We start from the raw sequence: 27,112 nt of genomic DNA on the forward strand, positions 1-27,112 counted from the left end.
GGATTGCAAATGTTTTTTTAATTAATAATAAGCTGATTAAAGTGGTCAAAAAATAACTTCAAACTACCAATTTTTCCTTAGTTTATAAATTAATTGTGAGAATATGACGATTAACCCTTATTCGTGAAACAACCTTTATACATTCCTAAGATTTAAATCATCATAACTCTTATGGATTAAAAAAACTCGACTCTAATTAACAACTGAAATCTACAGTTCATTTAGATTAGATAACTCATTCTCATTTCCAGGCTTAGCCCTGGGGATTATTTGAGAGTGCAACTGTCTAGGGCTCAAGACTAAATGAGACCCAATATTTTTTTCTTTTAATCTTTAATGTGAAAAGAAATTCAGATTAAAATAAATTAATCAAATGGCTAGGGCTTTCAAATTTTCATCATAAATGCTTATCTCTTAAGCCCCAATTTTTTTTAGCTTTTATTATATTACATTTCATAAATTTTTTTAAAAGGATTCAATTAAATATTTCACCGAGGCCCAAAAATATTAAGAATAAATTTATAACACAACTCATCTACTCTCTCAATCGAATTATGTTAACTTGTTTTAATTATTAGAATAAAGAAAAATTATAGATCTAATTATTATAGTTAATCGTATATTATTCTGAATAATGAATAAATGATCTTACTTAAAACGATACTAAAAACAATAAGGGTCTGTTTGTTTAGAAGTAAAACATTTTCCGGAAAAACTTTTCAGGCTTTTCCGTTGTTTGTTTGGTTGAAAAGATTTTCCCAAGGGAAAATCAATTACAAAACACGAGAAAAAGAACCCTTAATTTTGGAAAATGTCTTACCGTTTCTAATTCGGTAAGACAATTTCAGGAAAATTAGAAGAACACCGATTTTCTTCTGTTTCAATTCCACCATTAAAAATGACCATTTCTTCTCTTCTCTTCTATTCCCCTTTCTTCTTTCTTGTTTGTTTCCGCTGCGAGAGGGTACCTACAAATATTTATTATAATAAGAGACCATAATACCTATCTCATAAAACAAACAAGAAGCAAATATAAAGGAGTAAAAAGGGAATGAAAAAGACTTCCAAATATCACCTCTACTTTTGTCGATGCCGAAAATAAACTCTCTGTGTTGTATTCTAATCGATCCATCTGAAGAGATAATACAGAATAAAAATAATAAAAAACAACAGTTAATATTAAATTAACTAAATGACCTAATTAAATGATTAAATATCCTTAAAAAAAGAAAAAAAAGTAAAAAATGTAGAAGTCCTTGTCTTTGCCTTGCTTGCGCACTCCATGTCAAATACAGCTCTTCCATGCATTTTTCACATATTTGGCTCGCATTCTAACATTGTCATACCACAATTTGTACCTATTAAAAAGAGAGAAATTTTATCAAGATTAACCAACTCTTTTATTATTTTGTTTGGTGAGTGGATTGGTTTTGAATTAAGTTGAAAGTTGATTGGAAACTTTAAGCTAAGAGATTTCAATTAAAAAATTTGAAGAGAGCAAATGTGGGAGAGGAGCAAAATACGAAAACAATTTAGAATAAAAATATTCATTATATGAAATTTTTAAAAAAAAGAATAAAACAAATAAATAAAAATAAAATAAATTAAGCATTAAAAATACAAAAAAAAATCAGTGACAAATAAACATTTAAAAAATAAAAAAAATTCATGACATTTGTCACTTGTTAGCCTTACATTGCCTACTTTTACCACCTCATAAAAAAGGTAAATCTAATTTGAGTAACCATTCACAATTTTAAATGACAAAAAAAGAAACCAAATGTTATATTAGTCCATTTATATAATAAATTAGCAAAAAAAAAAAGTTGAAGTGAATGTGTTTATCAATAATTAGACTAAATCCTTAGGTGTGGACTAAATCATGATAAATTAAAATTAAAGGATTATGCCTTTAGTTTTTGTAAGTAGAGAGATGAAATTTAGAATTAGACGCAAGAAAATAATACCTTAACCTAACAATTATTTTAGTTACTTTCTTTTTCTTATTATGTTTAGATTTTTTTTTTACTATTTCATGAAATTATTTATTACTAATTATATTAAAAAAAAAAAACTCCCTAACAAAAACCTCTCTGCTTTTCTTCCTTGCGGTGCTGCTGTGCCTGTTTCGTCGACCAGAGGGCAAAATCTCCCAGCTTGTCTAAAACTCTTCGAAAACCCCTCAATCGAAACAAACCACCAAAAACCCATTTACATTTTTTCTCTTTGAAAGTTAATCTGTTCGTTAAAGTCGAAACCAGATAATAAATTTTTGTTTGAATCAGAATCTGATTACAGAATGGCGGCGGCTGGAAGTGCTTCGTGGCAGCCACAAGAGGAGGGGTTGAAGGAGATTTGTGGACTGCTGGAGCAGCAGATTTCGCCATCTTCTTCGGCCGATAAATCTCAGATTTGGCAACAGCTTCAGCACTATTCTCAGTTCCCTGATTTCAATAACTATCTCGCTTTTATCCTTGCACGAGCCGAGGTTTGCATCGTTTTCTATCTCCCCTTAATGACTAACTTACTATAACTTTCTTTTCTGGTTAGTTTTTCGCCTTATTTGAGGAACTAGATTATGGGTATTGATCGGATTATATGTTTATGGAGGAAATACTATTTTCTTTTTCCTTTTTTTTTGTGTGTGTGTGTGTGGAGTTTCTCTTTATTGGATTATGTTTCTCTATACAATATTAGAATTGGGTTTTTGTAGGGTTAGTTACATTTTTCTTTGATGAACTACATTCCTGGTATTCGATTGGATTACATGTTTATGGGGGAGATGATATTTTAAATGGAATTTCTCTCGGTTGGAGAGGCAATATTCTGGATTTTTCGGCAAGTGGTTTTGGGTTAAACAAGACTATTAGTGGGCAATCTGTCATTGGGTTTGGTTGGGATGTTTCTTGCTCAAAACATACCAGTATGATGTAGTTTTGTGTCCTTGTATTGGTGTCTGATGCAAGATATCGGTGTCCATGCTTTTGGATAAATTGCGAACAGCTGTTCGCTTTCATGTGGTAATAGAGCTTTGTTTTATTTTTGTTGATTTATACAGAGTAAATCAGTGGCCTTCGGATATACCATGAAAACCTATTTTCTTTCATGTGCTAATGGAACTTCTTTTCATTTTTGTAAATTTGTGCAGGGTAAATCAGTAGAGATTCGACAAGCTGCTGGTTTGCTGCTGAAAAATAATCTAAGAACTGCATATAAGATGATGTCTCCGGCACACCAACAATATATAAAGTCAGAACTATTACCTTGTTTAGGAGCAGCAGATAAACACATTAGGTCAACAGTTGGGACAATTATATCTGTGGTTGTCCAACTAGGGGGGATTTTGGGGTGGCCTGAGTTGTTGCAAGCTTCTATAAATTGTTTGGATAGCAATGACCTAAATCACATGGAAGGTGCAATGGATGCATTGTCAAAGGTATGCAATGACTAATTTTCTAATCTCTGCTATCATTGGATGGAAGTTGTCATGTTATTGCTGAGAATATTCCTTTTAGTTTATTCGATATGTAACCATTGTTTTGTAATGCTTTTACATGGTTCAAGACTTTAAGCCATTAAATTTTGGAGGAATCAATCAATTCAATAGAAGCCTGTGGGTTTATTCAATATAAAACCATGGTTTTCTCGTGATTTTTACATTGTTTATGCCAAGATTTTGAAACAGTCAAAATCTATTTGAAAACATTCAGCATTAGTTATATGAAGTTAGTATGCAAACGGTCTCTAGGGTAAGGTGTATTATTCATTCCCCAGTTTGTCTAGTGTACAAATGAGATGATTTTTTGCCCATCTAGAATAGGTTTCTCTGTGTGTAAACAAGCATTGTTTATGGAACAAGGTTCTAAGCCTCAATGACGAGTTGCCTTCAAATTGTACCAGGTAGAGGGAGCCCACAAGTTCTACTTCCCCCTTGTTCTGTCTTTTCTTCTTAATAAGCTTATAGTTCATATGTGAAATTTCCCTGATGCAGAATCTTTGATATTCTACAATATTTAAAACATGTTTCAATTATTCTAAGTGTTTTCTCCACTTATCAATAGCATTGTATCCATGTGATTGTCAGTGGGCCAACTTATACTTGCTAATCTATATGATATTATTATTATGTTGGTGGTCTTACTGCAATCTGAGGGTCAAACTTAAATGTAGCTGACAAATGCTGCCTTGGCAAAGACATGTTTAGATGCCGTCTTTTGAATTACCTTTAACGCATTGGCCATTCTTTGTAATATAGATTTGTGAGGATATACCACAAGTGTTGGATTCGGATGTGCCTGGGTTAGCTGAAAGGCCTATTAACATATTCCTTCCTAGGTTATTTCAGGTGAAATGTGTTTCTGTATTTTAAAATTTCATCAGCATTTGTAAATTTTCTAATCATGTCTTTTTTCTTATGAGCAGTTTTTTCAGTCTCCACATGCTTCTCTGAGAAAGCTTTCATTGGGTTCTGTAAACCAATATATTATGTTGATGCCTTCTGTAAGTTAACTTGAAGTTTGAAAGTTTCTATTCTTCATTGTGAAGGATGCCATTCTGTTACTTTTAGGGTAATACTTGATATTATACATTAATTTCTTTCAGGCTTTATATGCATCTGTGGATAAATACCTTCATGGTTTGTTTGGCCTTGCTAATGACCCTGCAGCAGAAGTGCGGAAATTGGTGAATAGTTTCTCCTTTTCTCTTATATTCTTATTGTATTTATAATCCTACTTTTGCGTGGAATGATCTATTGTAAATATTTCCTAATTTTCCTTGTAATTTACTATTGAAGCCTATAAAAACTTGACATGAATTACTTGTCATTTCTGATTTTCTGATTTGAGTATTTATATTGAATACAGCCTTAGAATCAGACATGCTTTGTCATCTAGTCTTTGGTGTTAATGGTTCTTGTCTTTTTCTTCTATACTGAAACTGCTGACGTGTTGGACCGTGCAAATATATATATATCATGTAACTGAATACTATGAAAAGGCTGTTTTCTACTCTTTTCATGATTTCATCTGTGTAACATTTCCAAATTTTTAATAATGTGAGCTAGTGATGAATTGTAGAAAGCTCTCTCTTTTCTTCCAAGTTTGTGCATTGTGAGATCAATGTTTCCTTTTCTTTTTCTTGCCACATGATCAGGTTTGTGCAGCATTTGTTCAGCTAATTGAAGTCCGTCCATCTGTTCTGGAGGTAGGTATTGCAATTTATGTATTGCAGTATATTGTAACATATTTAGTTCCATGTCATTCTCTTTTGTCTTTTTAAGCCTGTTTACAAATCCGCATTTTGTTTTTTTCTGATATCACTTTCCATTATTTAACAGCCGCATATGAAGAATGTAATTGAATATATGTTGCAAGTAAATAAGGATACTGATGATGAGGTGGCACTTGAAGCATGTGAATTTTGGTAACTTTCTTTGTTCATGCCATTTTTAGGTTCTTATTGGATTAAGATATTTTTAAAACTATAATTTTGATAGCTTATGCAGTTTGACAAGCTTCAAACTAATAGTCTTTGGTGGAATGCAATGTCCCCTGAAATTAGATTCTTCTTTTTCATTTTTATTTTCAGTTTTTTGCCTCTGCTTGCGTCACAATATATGGGTTGTTAAATATGTTGGAAGCATTTATGGTTTGGTTGCCCATTCTCTAGCTTTATGTCCTAGTATATTTTAAATTAGACTGTAGATATCAAGGAATTGAATATTTTTGCCATAATTTTCTAAGTAGTTTCTGTTAGAAATCTAGATTCTTTTTCTTTCTTGCACACGCGGAGAGGTTGAAGGCCATGCGCTTAACTTTACTAGCATTTTATCCCTTCTTGCCCCTGGCTAATGTTTATGATTCAATGTTGACCTTGGTTTGCAGGTCTGCTTATTGTGATGCGCAGTTACCACCTGAGATTTTGAGAGAATATTTACCACGTCTAATTCCAGTATGCTAATAGTTTGCTGGCTTTTATATTTTTGTTCTTTTTTCTTTTTCCTGCAGAGCCATTTATATGATCTTTAGTTTTCACGTATCCGTTCCTGTTCTTTGTAGATTTTATTGTCAAATATGGCTTATGCAGATGACGATGAATCACTTGCTGAGGCTGAGGTTATTTTTTTGTTAACTTCTGTATTCAAATTATGTGAATTGGCAAATATAATGGTTAATTTACTTGGAATTAATTCGTTCTTGTAGGAAGATGAGTCTCTTCCAGACAGAGATCAGGTTGATATAATTTGTTTTTAATCATTCTGCATTTAGTTTTCCGTAATGTATTCACCATCAGCATTTTGCTGAATGTGGTTCTCTCTAATATTTTCTCTTCAGGACCTAAAACCTCGATTTCATACGTCACGATTTCATGGTTCTGAGGATGCAGAAGATGATGTAAGTCTTTTTTTCCTCCTTTTGTGCCTGTCAATCAGAAATCATAGATAAGTTCTATATCCCTTTTTGTTTTAGAAAGAACTATTTTCCCGTGGAACTTTTTCTTAAGTGATCATTTTGGTACAGGATGATGACTCATTCAATGTATGGAACTTAAGGAAATGCAGTGCAGCAGCTCTTGATGTTCTATCAAATGTGTTCGGGGATGAAATTCTTCCAACTTTGATGCCTATTATTCAGGTAACTTACCTATTGGGGATGTTAAAGTTAGAGCACGGAAATTGTATCTATATCTAATCTATTTATATTGATTTTTTTCAGGCCAAGTTAGCTGCTACTGGTGATGAAGCCTGGAAAGATAGGGAAGCTGCTGTTTTGGCTCTTGGCGCAGTTGGTGAAGGTTGCATTAATGGTCTTTATCCTCATTTGTCTGAGGTAATTCTTCTTGTTCTGTATTGATGAACAAAGTTCTGAGGCAGATTATGAGGTGAATAATAAATTGTGAATATATAATATGCATTTGTTTTACTTAAATCAAGTTATGCTCCATCGTTTATCGTTGTTTCTTTTGGCATTGCTTTTTCTTTATTTTCTTTTCCATGCTGTTGAACTAATAGAAAAACATATTTATGTCTGCAGATTGTGGCATTTTTAATTCCCCTTTTAGATGATAAGTTTCCTCTCATAAGGAGTATTTCTTGTTGGACACTTTCTCGATTCAGCAAATACATTGTTCAGGTATGTTTGGACGATGCTGCTTTTGTTGTTTCTTTTTAAGACCACAGCTTCCACTTTGATGTTGTTTGGCTGTAAATCTTGCTTAAACTTTGTATCCAACAAATAATTTATCTTTTTGCCTGTTATGGAAATCTTTTGTTCTTAGCACATCCTGTTCTTGTTTTATCCATGGCCTTGGATTTTATTTATGATTTAAGACACTCATGTTTCATTTATTTCAGGATAGTGGTCATCAAAAAGGCTACGAGCAATTTGATGCAGCTCTTATGGGTCTTCTGCGAAGAATATTAGATACTAACAAGCGGGTGCAAGAGGCTGCTTGTTCAGCTTTTGCAACACTTGAAGAGGTTGTTATAAATGTGCTGCACAACTTGTTGCATATGGGGATCTAAGTTCTTAAACATTTCAACATTTTTTGAAAAATTTTGTTTGCAGGAGGCTGCCGAAGAGTTGGCACCAAGGTTGGAAGTAATTTTACAGCATCTTATGTGTGCTTTTGGCAAGTATCAGGTGGTTTGCTGGATAATAGGCTCATTTTACTGTTGTGATTATGGCTTATGAGAGATGCTGCTTCATTTTCACTATTGAATAAAATTTTGCTCATGTATAATTTACAGAGGCGGAACCTCAGAATTGTTTATGATGCTATTGGAACTCTAGCAGATGCTGTTGGAGGGGAATTGAATCAGGTATATCAGTAAGCAAAAGATAATAATATTCTTACTTTGGTGGGTTTGCCTTTCTCTTATAGGGATATTTCTCTCGACTGGTTTTGTCTATTGCAGCCCGTCTATCTTGAAATTCTGATGCCTCCACTTATTGCGAAGTGGCATCAGGTTCCAAATTCTGACAAAGATCTCTTTCCACTGCTTGAGTGCTTCACTTCCATAGCGCAGGTCTGTTGGCTTTTCTTGTTTGATCTTTGTATTTATTAGTTTCTTTTCTGAGGAGGGCAGATGAGTTGTTCTCTTTTAATTTGCATGTATTGGTTTGTATTTAATTTCATGTTTATTTTTTTACTCTGAGGTCAGCAAGTAATTGAATAAGGAATACATCTAGCAGTATTTTGGAAAGAGACTTCAAGCTGCTATAGAGTTGGCTGTAACTAAATTGGTCCTAAAATGTTTTATCCTCTGACAGGAGTTTTAATGCGTACTGCAAATAAAAGAGAACAACTCTATAAGTGAAAAGAATAAAAAGATATTTCAACGTGATAAGTTTAATAAAATTGCAAAAAAGCTTTCCTCCGGGTAAGCTCTTTGTTGTGTGGTCTGGAGGTGTGAATCTCAAAAAGAAATGTCTGTTCTGTTCTACGTACACCTGTTGCTGGTTTTACTTTTATTTACCCACTGAGATCTGATGTCTCTTCAGAGTGTTGTTTTTGGCTTAATGATTTTTGCCTTTTTCTTCTTCTGTGCAATGTAACTTGGAAAATGGGAGCGTGTACAAACTACTAGTTCTTATTAGTTTTGGAGCCACTCCAATCTGCATGATTATTTAATCTGCAGTCGGCTATGAACCACAGTATTCTTCAATAGACTTTTTGATAAGATGACTGTACATGATTTTAGTAAACATTAGGATTAATGTATTTTACTTTTTCAGGCATTAGGTACCGGGTTCACTCAATTTGCTCAGCCTGTATTTCAGAGGTGCATAAATATCATCCAGACTCAACAATTGGCCAAGGTGTTAATCAATGACTTTTATTTCTCTTCTAATCTGCAATTTAGGTTAATTTGTTCATTTTTGCTTTCCTCTTTATGGTTGCCTGATGCTTTTATAGATTTTTTATTCACTGTAATTGATCTCAATCAAGCAGCAATTGGTTAGTGCCTTGATTATTAGTTTGACTTCTGCTCTATTCTGCCATGTTATTATGTGCTTGGTTTTGGGGGTTGAGGTGCTTGGCCAAGACCTATCTGAAATTTCATTGTGTGATATATGTCTAGTACTTTCTTTTCAACTTGTGCTGCTGCTACCTTATTTGCACTTAACAATGTATGTGCAAATGTATTTTATTTGAACAGTCTAAAGTTAATATAGGTTTTGAGAGAAATCAGTTGCATTTCTCTTCTGTTCCATATATATATTTACATATTATATTATCCAATAGTGAAAAGGTTTTGCATGTTGCTTGTCAAAATCACTAGTTCTGTTGAATTTTGAGACTGCATGATTTTTCAACCTGCTTTTCAATTTGCAAGCAATGTTACACCAGCCATTGTCCCAACCTCAAAGCAACCGAGCCCTTTTCTCACTGCTTGATAATTCATGGAATCTGCTTTTCTGTTTGCATAATGTTACCCCATATATGATTATTTTTCTGATATATTAACTTATTTTAGTTATAGGTTTTTGAAGAAATTGCTGAGAATTTCTATTGCAGGTTGATCCTGTTTCAGCTGGGGTTCAGTATGATAAGGAGTTCATTGTATGCTCGCTAGATTTGCTTTCTGGACTAACAGAGGGTCTTGGTAGTGGAATAGAAAGTTTGGTACTTGCTTTCTCCTTACATCCCTTTTTCTCACCTTGAACTGAAGTGGGCGTTGCTTTTAGCCTCTTTCGAAGTGCCTATTTAATGAGAAATTCATGTGAAGCAAAACATTATTCTACGTGTAGCCACTGGGTTAATTGCAAATACCACATGGACAAGTGTTGCCGACCAGCTAATGAGCTGGTGGACTATTATTCATAGGAACTTTCTTCCACTAGATTTTCCTTTAAAATTTTTGTATTTCCTGCCTCGATGTTTAATAGATTAATTGTTATCATACCTAGGTTTTGATGACTTGTCCATTTGCTCCTGATACTGGTGTGCAGACTGGATATTTCCCTTAACTAGAAAACTTATGATTAATTAAAACATGCTATATTACAAAGTGAACTGAGATGTTCGTTTTCCTCACATGGACCTATTATATGTAGGTCTCGCAGAGCAATTTGAGGGATCTGCTTCTGCAGTGTTGCATGGATGATGCTTCTGATGTTCGCCAAAGTGCCTTTGCACTTCTTGGGGACCTTGCTAGGGTATGTAAAAAGTGGATCAACCAATTATACTAGTTTAGAGCTATAGACTAAATAAAGTATCACCTTTCCTCTAGGAACCTGCAGCTTGTAAATCTCTTGATTTAGAAGCCTCAAATATGGTCCTAGCTGATCAACTTTCAACTTTCAACTTCTTATTATGTTCTTATAGGTGGTGTATGTTAACTTTATTCAAATGTTGGCTTTTTTAGGTTTGCCCTGTTCATTTGCATCGTCGTTTGTCTGAATTTCTTGATATAGCGGCAAAGCAATTGGTAAGGACTCATTTTGGGTTCCAAATCTCATTTTGCCATCTTTATGTTTTTACACAATATATGTCCAATGCAGAATACTCCCAAGTTAAAGGAAACCATTTCAGTAGCGAACAATGCATGCTGGGCTATTGGCGAGCTAGCAATTAAGGTATATGCGGTCTGCATTCTGCATCTTGATAAAATTAGATTATTTACTGTTTGGTTGCTTTAATTTGAAACCTCGTTTTAATTTGTCCCTTTGGCTGCTTTAATGAATTGATATCCCTTTGGTTGCTTTAATTCAAAACCATGTTTTATTTTATTTTCTTTCCATAATTGAAAATTTGCCTTATGAATTTCAGGTACGGCAAGAAATTTCTCCAATTGTCATGACAGTGATCTCATGTTTGGTTCCAATCCTTCAGCATGCTGAGGTAATATTCCCATTCTGTTACTGAAGTTTATTTGCATGCATAACTGTTGTTTGCATGTTAGGGCTTGTGTTAATTATTTTAATGTCATAATCTCATCTCTGTATGATTAGCAGGGGCTGAACAAGTCACTTGTTGAAAATAGTGCTATTACACTAGGGAGGCTTGCATGGGTCTGTCCAGATCTTGTATCGCCACATATGGAGCATTTCATGCAATCTTGGTGTATTGCTTTGTCTATGTAAGTGTTGGTTTATCTTCCTCACTTGTAAATTGTTGATCTGATGTATAGCGAAGTTACTGTTAGGATCAGGTACATTAAATTGCACTTATTAGAGCAGAATTCAATTTATTTGCAAGATGTATGTCAACTTATTTGACAAACAACTTTGGCAGGATACGTGATGATATTGAGAAAGAAGATGCGTTCCGGGGCCTATGTGCAATGGTATGCACCTGCCTTGTTAATAATGTTAATTAATAGTGAATAGATAAACTGAGTTGTTTTTGGATGATGCTGCACTTTTTCAGGTCAGGGCAAATCCATCAGGGGCTCTGAGTTCACTTGTTTTCATGTGCAAAGCTATTGCAAGTTGGCATGTAAGGATGCTTTTAGTTTGTTGTTTTTGAGGGTTGTATAAGTTTGAGCTTTTTACCATCTTCTATGTCTGCAGGAAATAAGGAGTGAAGAACTACATAATGAAGTTTGTCAGGTCTTGCACGGTTATAAACAGGTAGGCAGTTGTCATTGTCAGCTTTGCTTTTCTTGATTATTTTTATACCAGCTTGCAGGATTTTTGTGGTTTGCTGATTATTTTAACTTGGTATATTTTAAAATGATTAAAATCCTTAAATCTTGTTATTACATGCTGTACACTTTTTCTGTCTATATGTTTCTGTATTTTATTTTATTTTTATTTTTGGTTTGTTTGCAATCATATAGGTTCTCCTATTGCTGTGAATCTCTTGTTTAGTGCATTTTTCTTGATTGGAAATTTATTTATTTTCTTCATTTCTTTCTCATTTATGCAATAAACAAGGGGAACTTGAGTACTTAATTGGTCGTTTCTGTTTTTACTATGGTTACATAGATCCAAAATTATGACATGCATTAGAGTGAGGTTCATTTACTGAGTCAGGCAATGAATGCTGTTGCAGATGCTTAGGAATGGGGCGTGGGACCAATGTATGTCTGCCTTGGAGCCACCTGTGAAGGATAAACTTTCAAAGTATCAAGTATAAGATGTTCTTGGTTATCCATGCTTGTCGTTATTCTACATTATATTTGTGGTTCTTCAGAGGTCTTTATCAGCATCGATACTGTTGGTATATTTTGTGCATTATCTGACTGTATTGGAGCTGCGATTCATATAAGCATCCTATAAGCAAATGTTGGTTAGGAGGTGGGGGTACTGAAGCGGTCGAGTATTTGTGTATGGATTTTTAGCATGCAGGAATATGCTGGCTCCATAAGGGGTGAAGAGGTGGTTTTTACTGGGTGTTCGTAATTGGGACATGGGGTAAGGTATCTGATTCAAACATTTGCATTCGTTATTTTTGACAAATTTCTCTTATTTTCATTGTTTTGTGAGTTAGGGATAGGGTTTTGATCTGTGGATTCCCACAGTTTTTCTGTACAAGGGCTTCAATTGTTTTTCTTATTAGAATTTTGGGTGTTATTTGTGTATTATATAAGGTCTGGAACACACTATTGGAGTTGGAGGTGGATTTTTTTTTTTGACAATAAATTTAGTTGGTATTTCATGAATTTTAAATCATGTTTGGCTCATCTGAATGTGAATCTTATTACATGGAATGATCTATTCCTACTTTATTGTATGCACCGTAGTAGTCATTCTTTTGAGTGGCTTATTCTACCTTATGACATGCAAGGTTGTAGTAGCTATTTTTTCAAGACTTGATAATGGCTATTACTTGTGTTTGCTGAATAGCTATGTAGATAGATACAATTTTGCCGAAAAGAATGGAGGAAAGGAAGAAGAGGGGGTTGACTATGGTAGTCGGTACCATACCGTACCGTACCTTATCCTAAGCCCTCACCCCCTTCCTTTAAAAACCCTCAATTAAATCTAGCATTAAACATAATTATCATAAGCTCTAAAAGGGTGCCGAAACAAAGGAAGCGCTTACTCAACAACACCTTGAGATTCAACATCATTTCCATAAATATCAAGATGGTTCAACCATAAAAAGGGGCTCTCACTATCTGGCGTCGCAATGGCTAGCTAGGAATTCTGAATAATTAACTCTCGATTGTTTGGACTTTCTAATTTCAATCTTAAATTTATGTGTCGGTATCAGAGTTTAGGATTCATTGTTTATCACATGTTTGATTATATATATTTTTGTCTGAGAATAAAGCCTTGTTGCAAACACAAACCAAGAAAGAGGCCATCAAGAAAAAAAAAAAAGAACAAAAATACAATTTTATTTATCTATTTGAATTTCGAGTTAAAAATTTTTCAAATATTATGTTCATATATTTATTGGCTCTCTTAAAATTTCATAATTTTTGGACATCTAAAACACCGAAACTAATTATTAGAAGTTGGATAGTAGTTCTATAAGATTTTACCGTAATTGCCTATTTTTTATACTTAAAGAGTTAGGGTTCATTGCTTATTTGCTTTTATTGACTCTTATACATTAACTAACATATTTCCTTCTTGTGTTAGTAGGATTTAAAGTTGTGTTTTCCTTCTTTCGTACAACTTAGTTCCTTACTTCGAGCCTTTCTTTGGCATTCTAGGTGCCGAAGAAATCTTTGTTAGTGGGACTACTCTTTAATTAATTTTGAATAATTGAAGCTTCATTATGTATTATAACAACATAACAAGTTATCAAGTCTTACTCTTTTGTTGAGTGCCTAGGTAGGTCAAATTTTACTTTCTATAGTTAACAATGAAGATTTAATTTACTGTTTTGATCCGCGATGAATAGCATGTAAAAACTTAGTTTAAGAAATAATTATTCAATTAAAGTCTCAAAACACTAATTACTTAATAACTACAAGTGCACAATATCTTTGTCAAGCAACAATTACAATGAAATATCTTCATTAGAAATGATTCTAAAGGTCGAATCCACAGGAAAAATGTGTAACTGCCTTGAATTAATTAGACTCACCTGCTAACTAATTTACAAATATAAGTTACAAAAAAAAAAATGTATAAATAAATGCAGTTAAAGTAAATAAAATAATAAAATACTATTTTGATTATTCAACCTTAAATCACAAATGTAGCGATCAAAGATTGCCCAGTTAATGACATTTAATAATTTATATCAAATTAATCCTAATATAAAATTTATGACACATATGTACTTTTAAATTTAGGCCAAGTGCTAAAATGCACAAATGTCACTGTCGCATTTTTTCTTCAACTCCTCTTGGTGTTATACTACAGTTGCCTACCTCACACTAAGCTGTCATGGTCATTACTTGGCGGTTTTTACCTAAAACCAACCTTGGGTAACCTCTGATTAGATCACTAGTGTAGAATGGGTGGTCGATGTTTAACCTACTTTCCCCTAGAAATTTCGTTAACCATATGTCACTTAGAATTATATATAACGATTTAGTTTCAGTGGTGTCGAAAAATATGATTTTTAGGATTTCACTTTTATAAACCGAATTCGTAAATATTGAATAGAGATATTTGCGAATTAGTATATTGATGAATTCAAATTTGGTTAGGCAATTTAGCTGAAATTATGATTAATTAAGACTCAGGGACTAAGTTGTAAAAATTTAATCACTATAGATTTTTAATTAGAAAAAAGCTTAGGGGCCTAGATAGCAACTATCCCAATGACTAAAATGGTAATTAAACTATTGTTTGCATAGAGCTAGTGGACGGTATCAATGATTTTTCATTAAGCTTTGTTAATAATGAAATTGTTATAATAAAATCTAATTAACCTAATTAACTAAGATTAATTAAATGATAATGATAGTGTAAATAACCTTTGAGTGAAAAGAAAGATGAGATTATCATCTACTTCCATCATCGTCCAAGAGAGAAAAAGAATAGAAAAACTCCATTTTCTGGAGCTTGAATCATTCGGCCAAAAAATATTATCAAGCTAAAGATGACATCGAGCTATCGAGTGGGAAAGGAATGGCGAGAGTCAACGACAAGTGTAACAGTTCGTTTTTTAGTGGTATTGGAAAAGACGATTTTGAAACTCTGTTTTCTGATAATTGATCAATAAAAGTTATTATTTAATATTTACAATATTATTTATTGTTATATTGAATTTCAGTCTAAAAATTTTATTGAACGGATAGTTAATTCGGGTACAAGGACTAAATCATAAAAAATGTAAAAATTAATCACTATTAAAATTTATTAGTTAAAAGGCTTAAATAAAAAAATTTCAAGGTTCAAAGTGGCAATTAGGCCATTTTTATATAGTGATGGACGGTTGGTATTCTATTTTAAGTAAATATATGTTAAAATTATAATAAAAATTAGGTTATATGTTAACATAAAATAAACCAAAGGTTATCATCCATTTATTTTCTTTCTTCTTCAACCTTGAGCACTAAAGAAAACTTGAGAAACCATTGTTTTTCTTAAGCTTATTTAGTCTTCCTACATGGTAAGTCAAATTAAGCTCGTTTTTCGTAAATTTTATGTTTATGAGATCCCGGGAGCTTGATTTAGCTAGCCCGAGTACTAAATTGTAAAACTATTAAAGTTTTGAAATGTTTCCATCGGTGATTCTTGAAACTTTTGATGTTAAATGGTTTTATTGTAAGTTTAGATTTGATTAAGGACTAATTTTTAAAGTGAAAATTGTTAGTTTTGAGTATAATGACTAAAATGTAGATATTTTGAAATTGACATGAAATTTTTGCAATTAATGAATTTAGAGGATTGTAGAAGGATGAAATTGAAATCAAATTTTAATGCGAAGCTTAAATGTGAAAGTTATGATTGTTTCGGTTTTAGGGACTAAATCGAATAAGATGTGAAACTTTAGGAAAATTATGAAAAATGAAATTAAAATGTCATATGCATAAATTGAACTGTTATAAGGTATTTGGAACTATAAATTGAAACAATTAACCATATAGATCAAGATTTGAATCAACTAGTAGATAATCGAAGAAAAAGGGAAATTGATTAATAGTCCTTACAATTCAACTTGTTAGCAGTTTTTGTAGATAAGTTCATACGGTATAGTTATGTATGTCAATGCAATGTATGTGTTTGAATTATGAATCTATATTATGGGATTGTACTTTGAATTGTATGCAAATCGATACAAAAATGTGAGAAATGGACTAAATTATAAAGAATTGAACTAATGTGTTAAATGTGCTCGAATGATCATAAGAAAAGATAGCATACAATTGGCTTTCTAATAGGGTTATTTGTGCTTTGTACGTGATATGTTATGAGATGATACTAATGTATGGAAAATTCACTGTTTAAACTGGAATCCAACATTTGTTGCGGATTACTGAGTTTTGTCTCTATGGAAACTACTGTTACTAATTGTCTCTACGGAGACCTTGATGTGTTTTGGAGGGATGTAATGTCTTATGACATATAATACCTATGGGCTTAGCATTTCATTGCTCAAGTGTACATTGGAGTTATCGCTCAAACGAGCAATCTGGTGTGTTTTGTGGTTACCTGCGCATCCATATCTATTTATTATAGTTCATCGAGCTAAATGATTATGACAACAAGATAAATAAATGTTAGTATGTATTGTGATAGAAATGGAAATATAAGATTGAGTAACTGAAATGATGATATGTGTTTTGAATTGATATGTTTATATGATGATTGAATAATGTAATTGAAGTATATATATTTGATGGTACTGATTGAATGGCATTGAATTGAGTTGATTTATATTGTATGTATTGGAATGCTATAAGACTTGAATTTGATGATCTCACCTTATTGTTGTTAAATTGAAAACAAGAAAGTTTGAATAATTAGCTAATTTGTTATGTTAATTGTGAATTGAGGTGAGTTTATTATTTTAAAACCTATGAACTTACTAAACATTCAAAATGCTTCTTCTGTTTTGTTTTCTGTTTCTGTAGTGGTTTTTTTGCGATCCATGTCGATTGGATCACCTTGGAGCTTAAACTACCTAGCTTCTGACTCGATAGACTTTTAAATGTTCTTACTAAGCATTCAAAATGCTTACTCTATTTCATTTTCTGTTTCTATAGTTGTTATTTTGCGTAACACGTCGATTGGATCACTTCGGAGCTCAAACTATCCAGCTTCTGACTCGGTAGACTTTTAAACGTTCTGGACTCAGTTATGTGACAAGTATATAAGTGTTTTTGTTGTCACTTGGATGATTGTTGAATTAGTCCTTGTTAAATGTTCAAATCTTATAAGTTCAAGGTTCAAATAAATGATAATTGTGTTGATATTATAGTGAGGTTTGTGAATGACATCTAAATGGTATTTGAGTATGATATGTCATGAAATATGATTGTATGAGATGATGAATAGGTGCTATGTTTGAATGCAAAATTTAACATGTTAGAATTATGGATTGAAGAATGGATGAATTGTGGTACATTGGATGTTTTGAATTGATTTTGTATAGGTAGTAATGTGCTCAATAGTGCTTTATGAGTTTAGGTTTTGTTTTGGTATGAGATGAGGTCAAAATTTGTGATTTTTAACCTTCTGGCACAAAGTATCGATACTATGGTTTGAAGTATCGGTACTTTACCAAATAAATAATATTTTAAAACGACAGAATGCAAATTTGGTATCGATACTAGTATAAAGTATCGATACTTAATCCTAAAGATTAATACTTATATAAAAGTATCGATACAAATTAACTTGTGTTAAACAATTTTGAAAATGACAGAATGCTTAAACGGTATCAATACCCAATTTAGTATTGATACTTCCTAATAGGGGTATCAATACCTTCTGCCTAGTATCGATACTTGTAAAGTTTAACCTGATTTTTGATAACTTGAAGTTATAGATGGTATCACTAGTTGTGTTGGGTATTGATACCTATGCTTATACTTTGAAAAATTTGCAGTTTGGTCCTCATTCATGCTCAAGTCAACTTTTGAACTTTCATAAGCTCGACTGAGTTTAGATTTTACTTGTATATTGTGTTGTGCATGCATATTTGTTAAGAATTGATGATTGAATTAATTATTGTCAAGATTTGGAAGTGAAATGCTCTGGTAACAGAAGTAGCATATTGTAACTCAGGTCTGACGACTAGGCCGGGTGAGGGGTGTTACAATGAGTCATACGAGCTTTTAATTTGTATTTCTATTATTCAGGGATCAATTTAATTTTTGTATATTTGTGATATTTGCATAATATGACATTGAAGTGAGTTGATAATAATTATTTGAAGTAAATTGCTATGATTGAGATTGAATATCGAGATAGCGGACTAAATTGAATTGAATAGAAATTGCATGAATTAATTGATATATTTTATTTGATATGGAATTGAGTTGAAGTTATATGATATGATAAAATGGTGAAATATTGATGAATTGAAAGTAATGAATCATGAATCAAAATATAAAATCAAATTGGAAAATTGGTTACCTTATTAGTTGTTTAGACTGGTTTGAATATAGTTGGCATGCCATAGCGTCAGGATATTGATTGGAAACCATCGTTTTCGAGCACCTTGGGGTGGTAGGTTGTACATATAGATTCATTGAACAAGGAAACTTGGGATGACAAGATAATTAGATTGTGAAAACCATTATTGTCAGGTAACCCGAGGTGGTAGTATGTACATGTTTAGAGTCATTGTTGTCGAACAATCCAGAGTGATAGATACATGTATCAGCTCTAAGTTCGTGTTTGGTTAATAGGGTTATATAAACATGATTTGACTATATGGTAAATTGAAATGAAATGTGACTGATTTGGTGTAATTACTTATGAAATGTGATATTCGAGAAAGATCAACAAAATGAGTTAAAAATGAGCCCTGGGGGCCGATCGAGAATGAAAGAGCTAATAGGCTAAAAAATAATTGAATTGATGAGATGAAATTGAATATATATATATATACATATATATATGTATGTATACAAGTTGATGATTGTGTTTGAATAAGTATATGCTTATGGATGATAATGTGAAATGAATGAAAGAAAAGTATATGTATATATGACATGGTTCAATTATATGAATTGATCATTATGTTTATGCTATTAATTGATATGTTACAAAAGAAAGAAATGATACCTTAATTTTGAATGGTATGAATGACATGTTTAGGTTAATTGAAATTTGGTCTCTTGATTTTGTTAATGGGAAAGTTAATTGTGGTACAAAAACTAAATTGTAAAAGTGGTAAAAGTTAATCGCTGTGAATTTCTAATTAATCAAAGGACCAATTGAGCAATTGGACCCTTTTTAATTATGACAAACGATGGTGGGAGACAACTAGTATCCACCAACTTTGTTAATTGTCATTAAGGTTAGTTAATTAAGCTTATTTAAATTAATTAAGATTAATTAGATTTAATTAAATATTTAAGATAGAAAATTATAAAAAATGTTATTTTCTCTTCGTCACCTTCTTCAAACCATCGGAATGCAATAAGAACCTATTTTTTGAAGCTCAACTTTCATCCATTATTGTAAGTTCAATTTAGTCATTTTCTTATAATTTTTATGTTTTTAAGTCTCAAGAGCTCGATTTAGCTAGCCTCTGTACCAATTTGAAAAACTGTTAAAGTTTTCAATAGTTTCCGTTGTTGATTTCTTGAAGTTTTTGGTACTAAATTGTTAGACTTTAAACTCAGGAGTGAAAAAAAAGACTAGTTTATAAAATTTAATTGTTAGTTTTTGAATATAGGGACTAAAGTGCATAAATTTTGAAATTGGTGTAATATTTCTTTGATTTTTTATAAGAGATGGTTATACAAGGATGTAATTAAGATCGGTTTTGAAATTGAAGCTCAAATTTGAAAGTTATGGTAATTTCGATTTTAAGGATTAAATTGAAAAAAATGTAAAATTTTAGAGGCACTCGAATAATGAAATTGTTTGATACATGCATAAAATATGATGATATAAGATATATGAAATTGATAAATTGAAATGAATTATTATATAGGTCGAGATTTGAACCAAACCAAGGATAATTAGGGAAAATATAAATTTATCGATTAGTCCTTGCAATTCAACTTGTCCGCTGATTTAGTCAGGTAATGTCATATGGTGGGTTGTGTTTAAATTTTTATGTGTTTAAAATTATGAATATATATATGTTCAATTGAAATTCGGATTGTTTACAATTTGGTACAAAAGGTGAGATTTAGACTAAATTGTAAATAAATGAATATGAACTTTTATGTTGGAATTAACCTGATGAACTTAGTAAAGGTCTTGTACACATGAATATGGACTGATTGTCGAGATCTAACATTTGTTGCTGAATCGAAGATACATGTGCCACAGGTTTAGCTCGGATGAGTAACCTGATGTCGTTTTAAATGTTTAGCTTAGACGGGTAACTTGACATGTACATTTATAGTTTTGACCAAGCTATTTGATGTGTCTGTCGAAACCATTTTTAAATCGGGTTGTGGAAAATGGAAATCAACTTTAAGAAAAGCGAAAACGGGAGTCGCCAGCAACCTTTTTAGGTGTGATTGGATCACCAATAAATCATTTTGTTTAAAATCATTAGTTTTGGTCTACGAAATCAAGAAAATGGGTTCTAGAGTCGGTTACGAACGAGGAAGGATTAGCACCCTCGTAACCCCCAAAAATTGGTACCTAATTGATTATCAAGTGTCTTTAAGGTTGGAAATTTGAAAGTTTTAAGATACAATCCTCTTTTATTTAGAATGTTTTGATTGAAAAATTTAGGCTCGCTTATTTCAAACGAGTCAAAATATCACATCCAGTAAGTTAAGAAGCAATATTTTAAGACTTTTGAAGCTAAGCTTGTCTTTTGGAAATTTCTATTTCGAAACAACAAAACGCCATATCCAGTGAGTTAGGACACAACGCTTTGAAATCTCGAAAATAGTTGTTTATATTTTAAAAACTCAAAACGTTTAGAAGGGTGCTTGAATGTTCGAATTCGATGAGAAAAATCGCAACCCAGTAAGTTAGGGCACTATTTTTCCCGAAGCTTCCAAACCTTAAGTATTGCCTTTATATTTTGGAAAACTTTTGAGTAATTTGGTAAAAATAAATTTCTTTATTTAAAACGTTGCTCATGCAGAAGAATGGCGTTAATACATATCACCAGACAAATATACCAAAGGTAATAAATTACAACATATTACAATTCATAATAATATAGGCAAATAAGAAATAACCTAAAATAATGAAATATACACATCATAAAATGATTATGCTAAAAGGTAAACCTATATACAATGTTAGTAAATAGAAATACAAAACAATTCATAATAAATTAAAGAATATAAAAATATAAGTGGAAATCAAAATTTATAATAATAAAAAGTGACAAAATAACACTTAAAAAACAAAAACGAATAATTAAAGCACCAAATCAATATTGATAAAAAGGTAAAAAAAAATATTTAAAAAAAACATATATGTATATAATGATTAACATTTTAAATGAGTAATATATGTAAGAAAAAAAATTTAAAAGAAAAGAATATAATAATATATAACAATTTAATATACATAGGAAAATATTTTTTTAAAAAATATATAAAAAAACTTTTATTATTAAAACAATTAAAAATATTATACATGTTAAATATTTTAAATAAATAATATAAAGCATTAAGATTTTTTTAAGAGAATAAAAATATATAATAGATAATATTTTTTAAAAAAAAGGATTATATCCACAAAAATATATATATAAAATCTTTAAATCCATTTAACATATGATATAATATACATAATTTTAAAACAATTTATAATAGATACAAAATATATAAAAATATGTAAAAAAAAATAGAAGATGAAATATATACACAATATAATAATAATATAATAAATAATACAAATTTAAAAATATAATACTTAATAATAATTTCAAAATAGCATTTATTAAATAATATAATAATAAAACTAATATATATATATATAAGGATTAAAAATAAATAACAGGTGAAAATAATTGTATAATTATATAATAAAATATATAGGTTTAGAATAAAACAAATAATATATAATATAAAATTAATAAAAAAACATAGGATTAAATTTAAAATTTTATAAAATTACAGGGGCGAAATTAGAAAAATAAAACTGAATCTGGGATTTAAATGAAACGCGCACAAAAGGTGAGGGACTCATCGGAAAAAATACCCTATTCCCAAGGAACGACGTCGTTTTGTATCTACCCCAAAATGACCCTAAAGATTAAATTGAATTGAAAGACAAAGTTTTGGGCCGAATTAAAAATAAATTGGATTTAATTACAAAAATGAAAAAAACGGAAGGACCAATTGGGACATTTCCCTAAATATCGAAAACACGCGAATCGTCCCCGGGTTACGGGTCAAAATGAGGATCTTGAGGCCTTGAAACGACGTCGTTCGGGAAGCTTATAAATACAAAAAACTTTAAAATTTCATTTCTATCCGTGTTTTTTTTAAAAAAAATTTAAAAATCCTCTAAAAGAGGAAGGAAAAGGGGACCCTCAGAGCTCTGGCCAAGCCTCCGTCATCAGGTGGTTCACGCGCCTTACGCGCCCCCGCGTCGTCCTTTACGCCGTCGTACGCGAGCCTCGGAGGTTAGAAACCTCGAATTTTGACTCAAAAATGAAAGGTAAAACCCTTTTTCGCGTTTTAAAGCTATTTATCAAACTGTTTGTGTATGTATATATGCTTTGAATAAAAAAATAAAATAGAAGATTCACCTCTTTGAAAAAATCTGTTTGTATTTGCTCTTTATTTCTGACTCTGTATCCGTATCTTTTATAGGTTACAAAGGGGCTTTTTATAGCCACTGTTTTTAGAGTTACAGATTAGGTAAGTATTTTCTTTCAATTTCTTACTATTTCTACCGTGCTCTGTCGTTCTTCTTTCCCTTTTTGCAGGTACTCCCGAGGATTACGGCGCCAATTGGGCATTGACTAGGCATTGGGTTGCAGCGCAAGGGCTTGACAATGGATGCTTGCGGCGCTAGGGTTTGCTGGAGACCCTAGCTTCTGATTTGGGGTCCATGTATTTGGCCTTGTAACTGTAAATGGATTGTTTAAAAAAAGGACTTTTATTTTAATTTGGTTTATTCAATTATTTTAAAATACGGCCCGGGCAAAATATGGTTCATACAGTGTCAATATAAAGGTTTAGCTCGGATGGGTAACCTAACACGAATATATGTTCAGCTCGGATGAGAAACATATGTGGTTAGTAACAATGTATTTGAGTTCATTTACTGAGTTTCATCAGGTAATACTAATAATATGGAATGAGAAAATGAGATGACACAAAATGTATTTGATGTTCAAATATGGTATTAGTGAATGATTTGATTATAAAGTTTTGGTATACATGTAATATTACTTATATGATATGAATTGGTATGTTATAAGTTTAGTACATTACATGATTGATTATATACTAAAGTTTACCTTGTAGTTGTGATTTGATATGTTAGACAAACTTTGTTAAGTTAAATTGTTTAATATGATTAATGGTAAATCGAGGGAAGTTTCTCGTTTAAACACCTGTGAACTTACTAAGCATTTGTTATGCTTACCCTATTATTTTCCCTTCTAGATTTCTAATTTGTGGAATGTGTTGATTGGATCTACGAAAAGCAAATGTTGTGGTTTATGCTCTAAGTAGAAAGGAAATATTCAAATTGAGAACAATGTTTGCTTAGCTCAGTAATTGCGAAGATGGCAGCTTGATAGCTAAGTTGAAAATTAAACCCATGTTGTTTGAGTAGATAAATGAGGCGCAGCCTGCCGATGTTAAGTTAGTGAAGAAAATGAAGCTTGCTCAGCAAGGCATTGCTGAAAATTTTAGCATAGATGTGAATGATTCTCTTCGGTTTCATAATCGAATTCGTGTCCCTGATAATGCTAAATTAAAGAAATTTATTCTGTGTGAGGCTCAAGATGGTCCTTTTTTATGCACCTTGGTGGTGCGAAAATATACTGTGACCTGCGAGAATCATATTGGTGGCCTAGAATAAAAAGAGAGATTGTTGAATATGTCATTAAGTGGTTGACCTGTCAGCGGCTAAGAGTCAAGCACCAAGTTCCCATTAGGTTGCTTCAACCCATCTCGATTCTAGAATGGAAATGGGAATGAATTGAAATAGATTTCGTAGTTGTTCTACCGACATCACAGAAAAAAAAAGAAGAAAAAATGCTATTTGGGTGATAGTGGATCAATTGACGAAGTCCATTCAATTTCTGGCAATGAGAACTGATTGGTCACCCCCGAAGCTGGCTGAAGTGTAATTTCGAGATATGGTTAGACTTCACGGTGTATCTGCTTCTATTATCTCCAACTAAGACCCTCGTTTTACTTATTGATTCTGGAAGTAGTTGCAAGAATCATTGGGTACAAGATTGAATTTCAACACAACCTTCCATTCTCAGTCTAATAGCTAGTTAGAGCAAGTTTTTCAAGTGCTGCAAGATATGTTGTGAGCCTGTGTTATTGAATTAGACTCTAGTTGGGAATGTTATTTATGTTGGAAATAGATTCGATTTGAAAAAGATTTTTATGCACAAAGAAAAATTAAAATTTTAAAAACTGATCCGATTTGTGATATTTATAGCAATAAACCTTAGACCAAAATCGTACCTATGTTTTCAGATAAGCAGATCCTTTATGTTTTCTAAATTTCGACCAAACGATCCTCTCCGTTATTCTCGTACTACGAAATACATCTAGTGTGTGCTCAAACCAATTAAATCGAAATATAAAACTAGAAAATATTTTCTTTCCTTTTAGGGTGAAAAAAATTTCTCTCTTCTTTAGTAGAAACCGGTAGAATTGTTATTCTGGAAAAATATATTTAACAGTAGAGAATAAATTCTCTTTATTTTTCGAAAAAGAATCAATCTCTCAAAGTTTTGTTAATAGCTCTACTGGTGCCAAATATTTATAGGAAGAGGAGGTAGAACCCTGTTGAATTTTAGAGGTTTATTTCAACTAGAAAACAACTTCTTACTTAGAGTAGGAGTAGGGTGGATAGCATTCCCTAGTATTCCAACTAGGGTTTTCACCCCTTTCATATTCCGAGGGGGGGTTTTTGGGCCTCTCTCACATCGGATCCAATTACGACCCAGTACTTTATAATCTGATCCAACCTGATTCCGTTTTTCTATTTCTCAAAACAAATTTCAATATATTTATATTAAATAATTTTCTCATCCCAATTTTATTCCAATAAAATTATGACGATTTTACCCCTAGTAAAATTTCTAAAAAAATATATTTAATATTTCGCAATTCAACTTGTTTACTATGATCAAATGATTTATTTTCATTTTCGAGCTTTAAAATAGCTCAAAAACATAAACTAATTCTCCCTATAATTTTTAAGTAATTTATCTACATTTGCAAATGAATCATTTCTCATTTCCATTTCCATTTGCATTTTGAGAAAACCAAATTCATTTCCAAATGATTTCATTTCTTTATTTCAGAGAAAACCATAATTATTTCTGAATGTTTCCCATTTCTCTATTTCTATTCATTTCTGGTTTTAATAAGCTGGTGGAGGAACCAATTGGACATATGCGATTAGGGCTTAAATGATTTATAATTAAGTTTTGCCTTTTCTCCTATTAATTATAAACTTATTTAGTCATGGATTCATTCATTATAGTATCACCTAACAATATATTACAAAAGCATCTACTTAGTGCTCGTCCAATAACCTTGTCATAAATGTGTTACCCTCATAGAATATCCCTAATGTAACACCCCTCACCCGTATTCAATGCCAAAATAGGGTTACGGAGCATTACCAGACTTACAACACATTTATACATACTTTTATCATACATTTAACCAATTCATACAATCATCATTCAATCTCAATCAATTTGTCCCTAATACGAGCCTACAAGGCCCTAAATATGCATTGGGAGTGGTTCGGGACTAAACCGACAACTTTGGAAACATTTGGATCACCTATAGAATTTTTCTCAAAACAGGGGACACACGCCCGTATGTCTCACACGGCTTCTAGACACGTCCGTGTCACAGGCCGTGTGAACATTCAAAATGGGAGCACATGGCATTGTCCCAGCCAGTGTCCTACCTCATATAACTCTCTGACTTGGGTCACACGGCCAACCCCGTGTGGCTAGTCCGTGTGCCCTAAAAATGGCCATACACGTCCGTGTACCAAACCGTGTGCTAGGCCATGCCAAACCTGTAGGGTATACTGACTTATGCTACACGGCTAGGTCAGACGCCCGTGTGTGAGGCCGTGTGGGGCATACTGACTTGATTTTTAAAATCACATTAGGGGACGCACGGCCGTGTAATATGAGCCTGTGTCATACACGGCTGAGACACGCACCCATATCTCTACCCGTGTGGACAAAAATAGGCTATTTACCAAGCCATTTTGCTACCCAAATTTGTATGTACCTATACAACCCAAATGGTATCCATTCATAGCATAAAAGAATATCTATTTTAACCACAATCAAGGCTAAATCATACCACTTCCAATATTAACAACTAACAAGCTTATAAACTAATGTTTTACTCATTCAAAACCTACCAAATACCAATTACTTCAAACATCAAGATGACCAAATTTTGATATGCATTATTTGGCCTAATTTCACAAGCATACCAATGTCCACAAATCAACCAATTAAACACTTATAATATCTATGACCATCAAGCATCACCTAACCATCATACAATACATATCACAAAGCATAAACATATATATCAATTCATGATTCAACCATACCAAATTAAACCCCAAATAAGCCATTACTCAAGGCTATATATATACATACCAAAACATAAACATTTACAATGCCAATTCATATGGCCAAAATCATTATCAAGTCATAGCCAAAAAAATCAAAGTCCCTATATATGCCATATACTTAAAATACCAAGATCATAGGTACCGATAGAGAGGTGGATAGTGTGAAGCGATCTCTAACGATCCCCGTATTCGAGCTAGCTTTAATAACACTATAAAACACGGGAAAAATAAAAAAAAGTAAGCTATAAAGCTTAGTAAGCTCGTATCAAATAAACTTAATGCAATCACATAAATATAATTCAATAATTTGAATACACCAACATGTAGCT

General features: G+C 32.1%; 1 protein-coding gene across 1 annotated transcript; it reads left to right on the forward strand.

Annotated features, from left to right (window-relative positions):
* The first annotated feature begins 2,039 nt into the window (after positions 1–2,039).
* On the forward strand, positions 2,040–12,613 carry LOC107947326 (transportin-1). Its single transcript, XM_016881962.2, has 29 exons — positions 2,040–2,488; positions 3,149–3,436; positions 4,256–4,345; positions 4,423–4,500; positions 4,603–4,683; positions 5,155–5,205; positions 5,339–5,424; positions 5,886–5,952; positions 6,060–6,116; positions 6,204–6,233; positions 6,336–6,395; positions 6,522–6,635; positions 6,717–6,830; positions 7,035–7,133; positions 7,355–7,480; positions 7,569–7,643; positions 7,751–7,822; positions 7,919–8,029; positions 8,739–8,822; positions 9,523–9,630; positions 10,062–10,163; positions 10,373–10,435; positions 10,509–10,583; positions 10,777–10,848; positions 10,962–11,086; positions 11,242–11,293; positions 11,377–11,445; positions 11,520–11,579; positions 12,004–12,613. Exons 1-29 carry the CDS (start codon positions 2,300–2,302, stop codon positions 12,085–12,087), a joined length of 2,682 nt encoding a protein of 893 aa, XP_016737451.2. The 5' UTR covers positions 2,040–2,299; the 3' UTR covers positions 12,088–12,613.
* Positions 12,614–27,112: the final 14,499 nt, after the last annotated feature.

The sequence above is a fragment of the Gossypium hirsutum genome, chromosome A01 (genome assembly GCF_007990345.1).
Source record: "Gossypium hirsutum isolate 1008001.06 chromosome A01, Gossypium_hirsutum_v2.1, whole genome shotgun sequence".
Taxonomy (NCBI): domain Eukaryota; kingdom Viridiplantae; phylum Streptophyta; class Magnoliopsida; order Malvales; family Malvaceae; genus Gossypium; species Gossypium hirsutum.

What these genes read in the sequence shown, in the direction of transcription:
- LOC107947326 (XM_016881962.2), top strand. Translation starts at nt 2,300, where the DNA reads ATGGCGGCGGCTGGAAGTGCTTCGTGGCAGCCACAAGAGGAGGGGTTG. An exon ending in CTTTTGCAACACTTGAAGAG is followed by an intron (nt 7,481 to 7,568) that starts GTTGTTATAAAT and finishes TTTTGTTTGCAG; the next exon opens with GAGGCTGCCGAAGAGTTGGC. An exon ending in CAATCCTTCAGCATGCTGAG is followed by an intron (nt 10,849 to 10,961) that starts GTAATATTCCCA and finishes TATGATTAGCAG; the next exon opens with GGGCTGAACAAGTCACTTGT.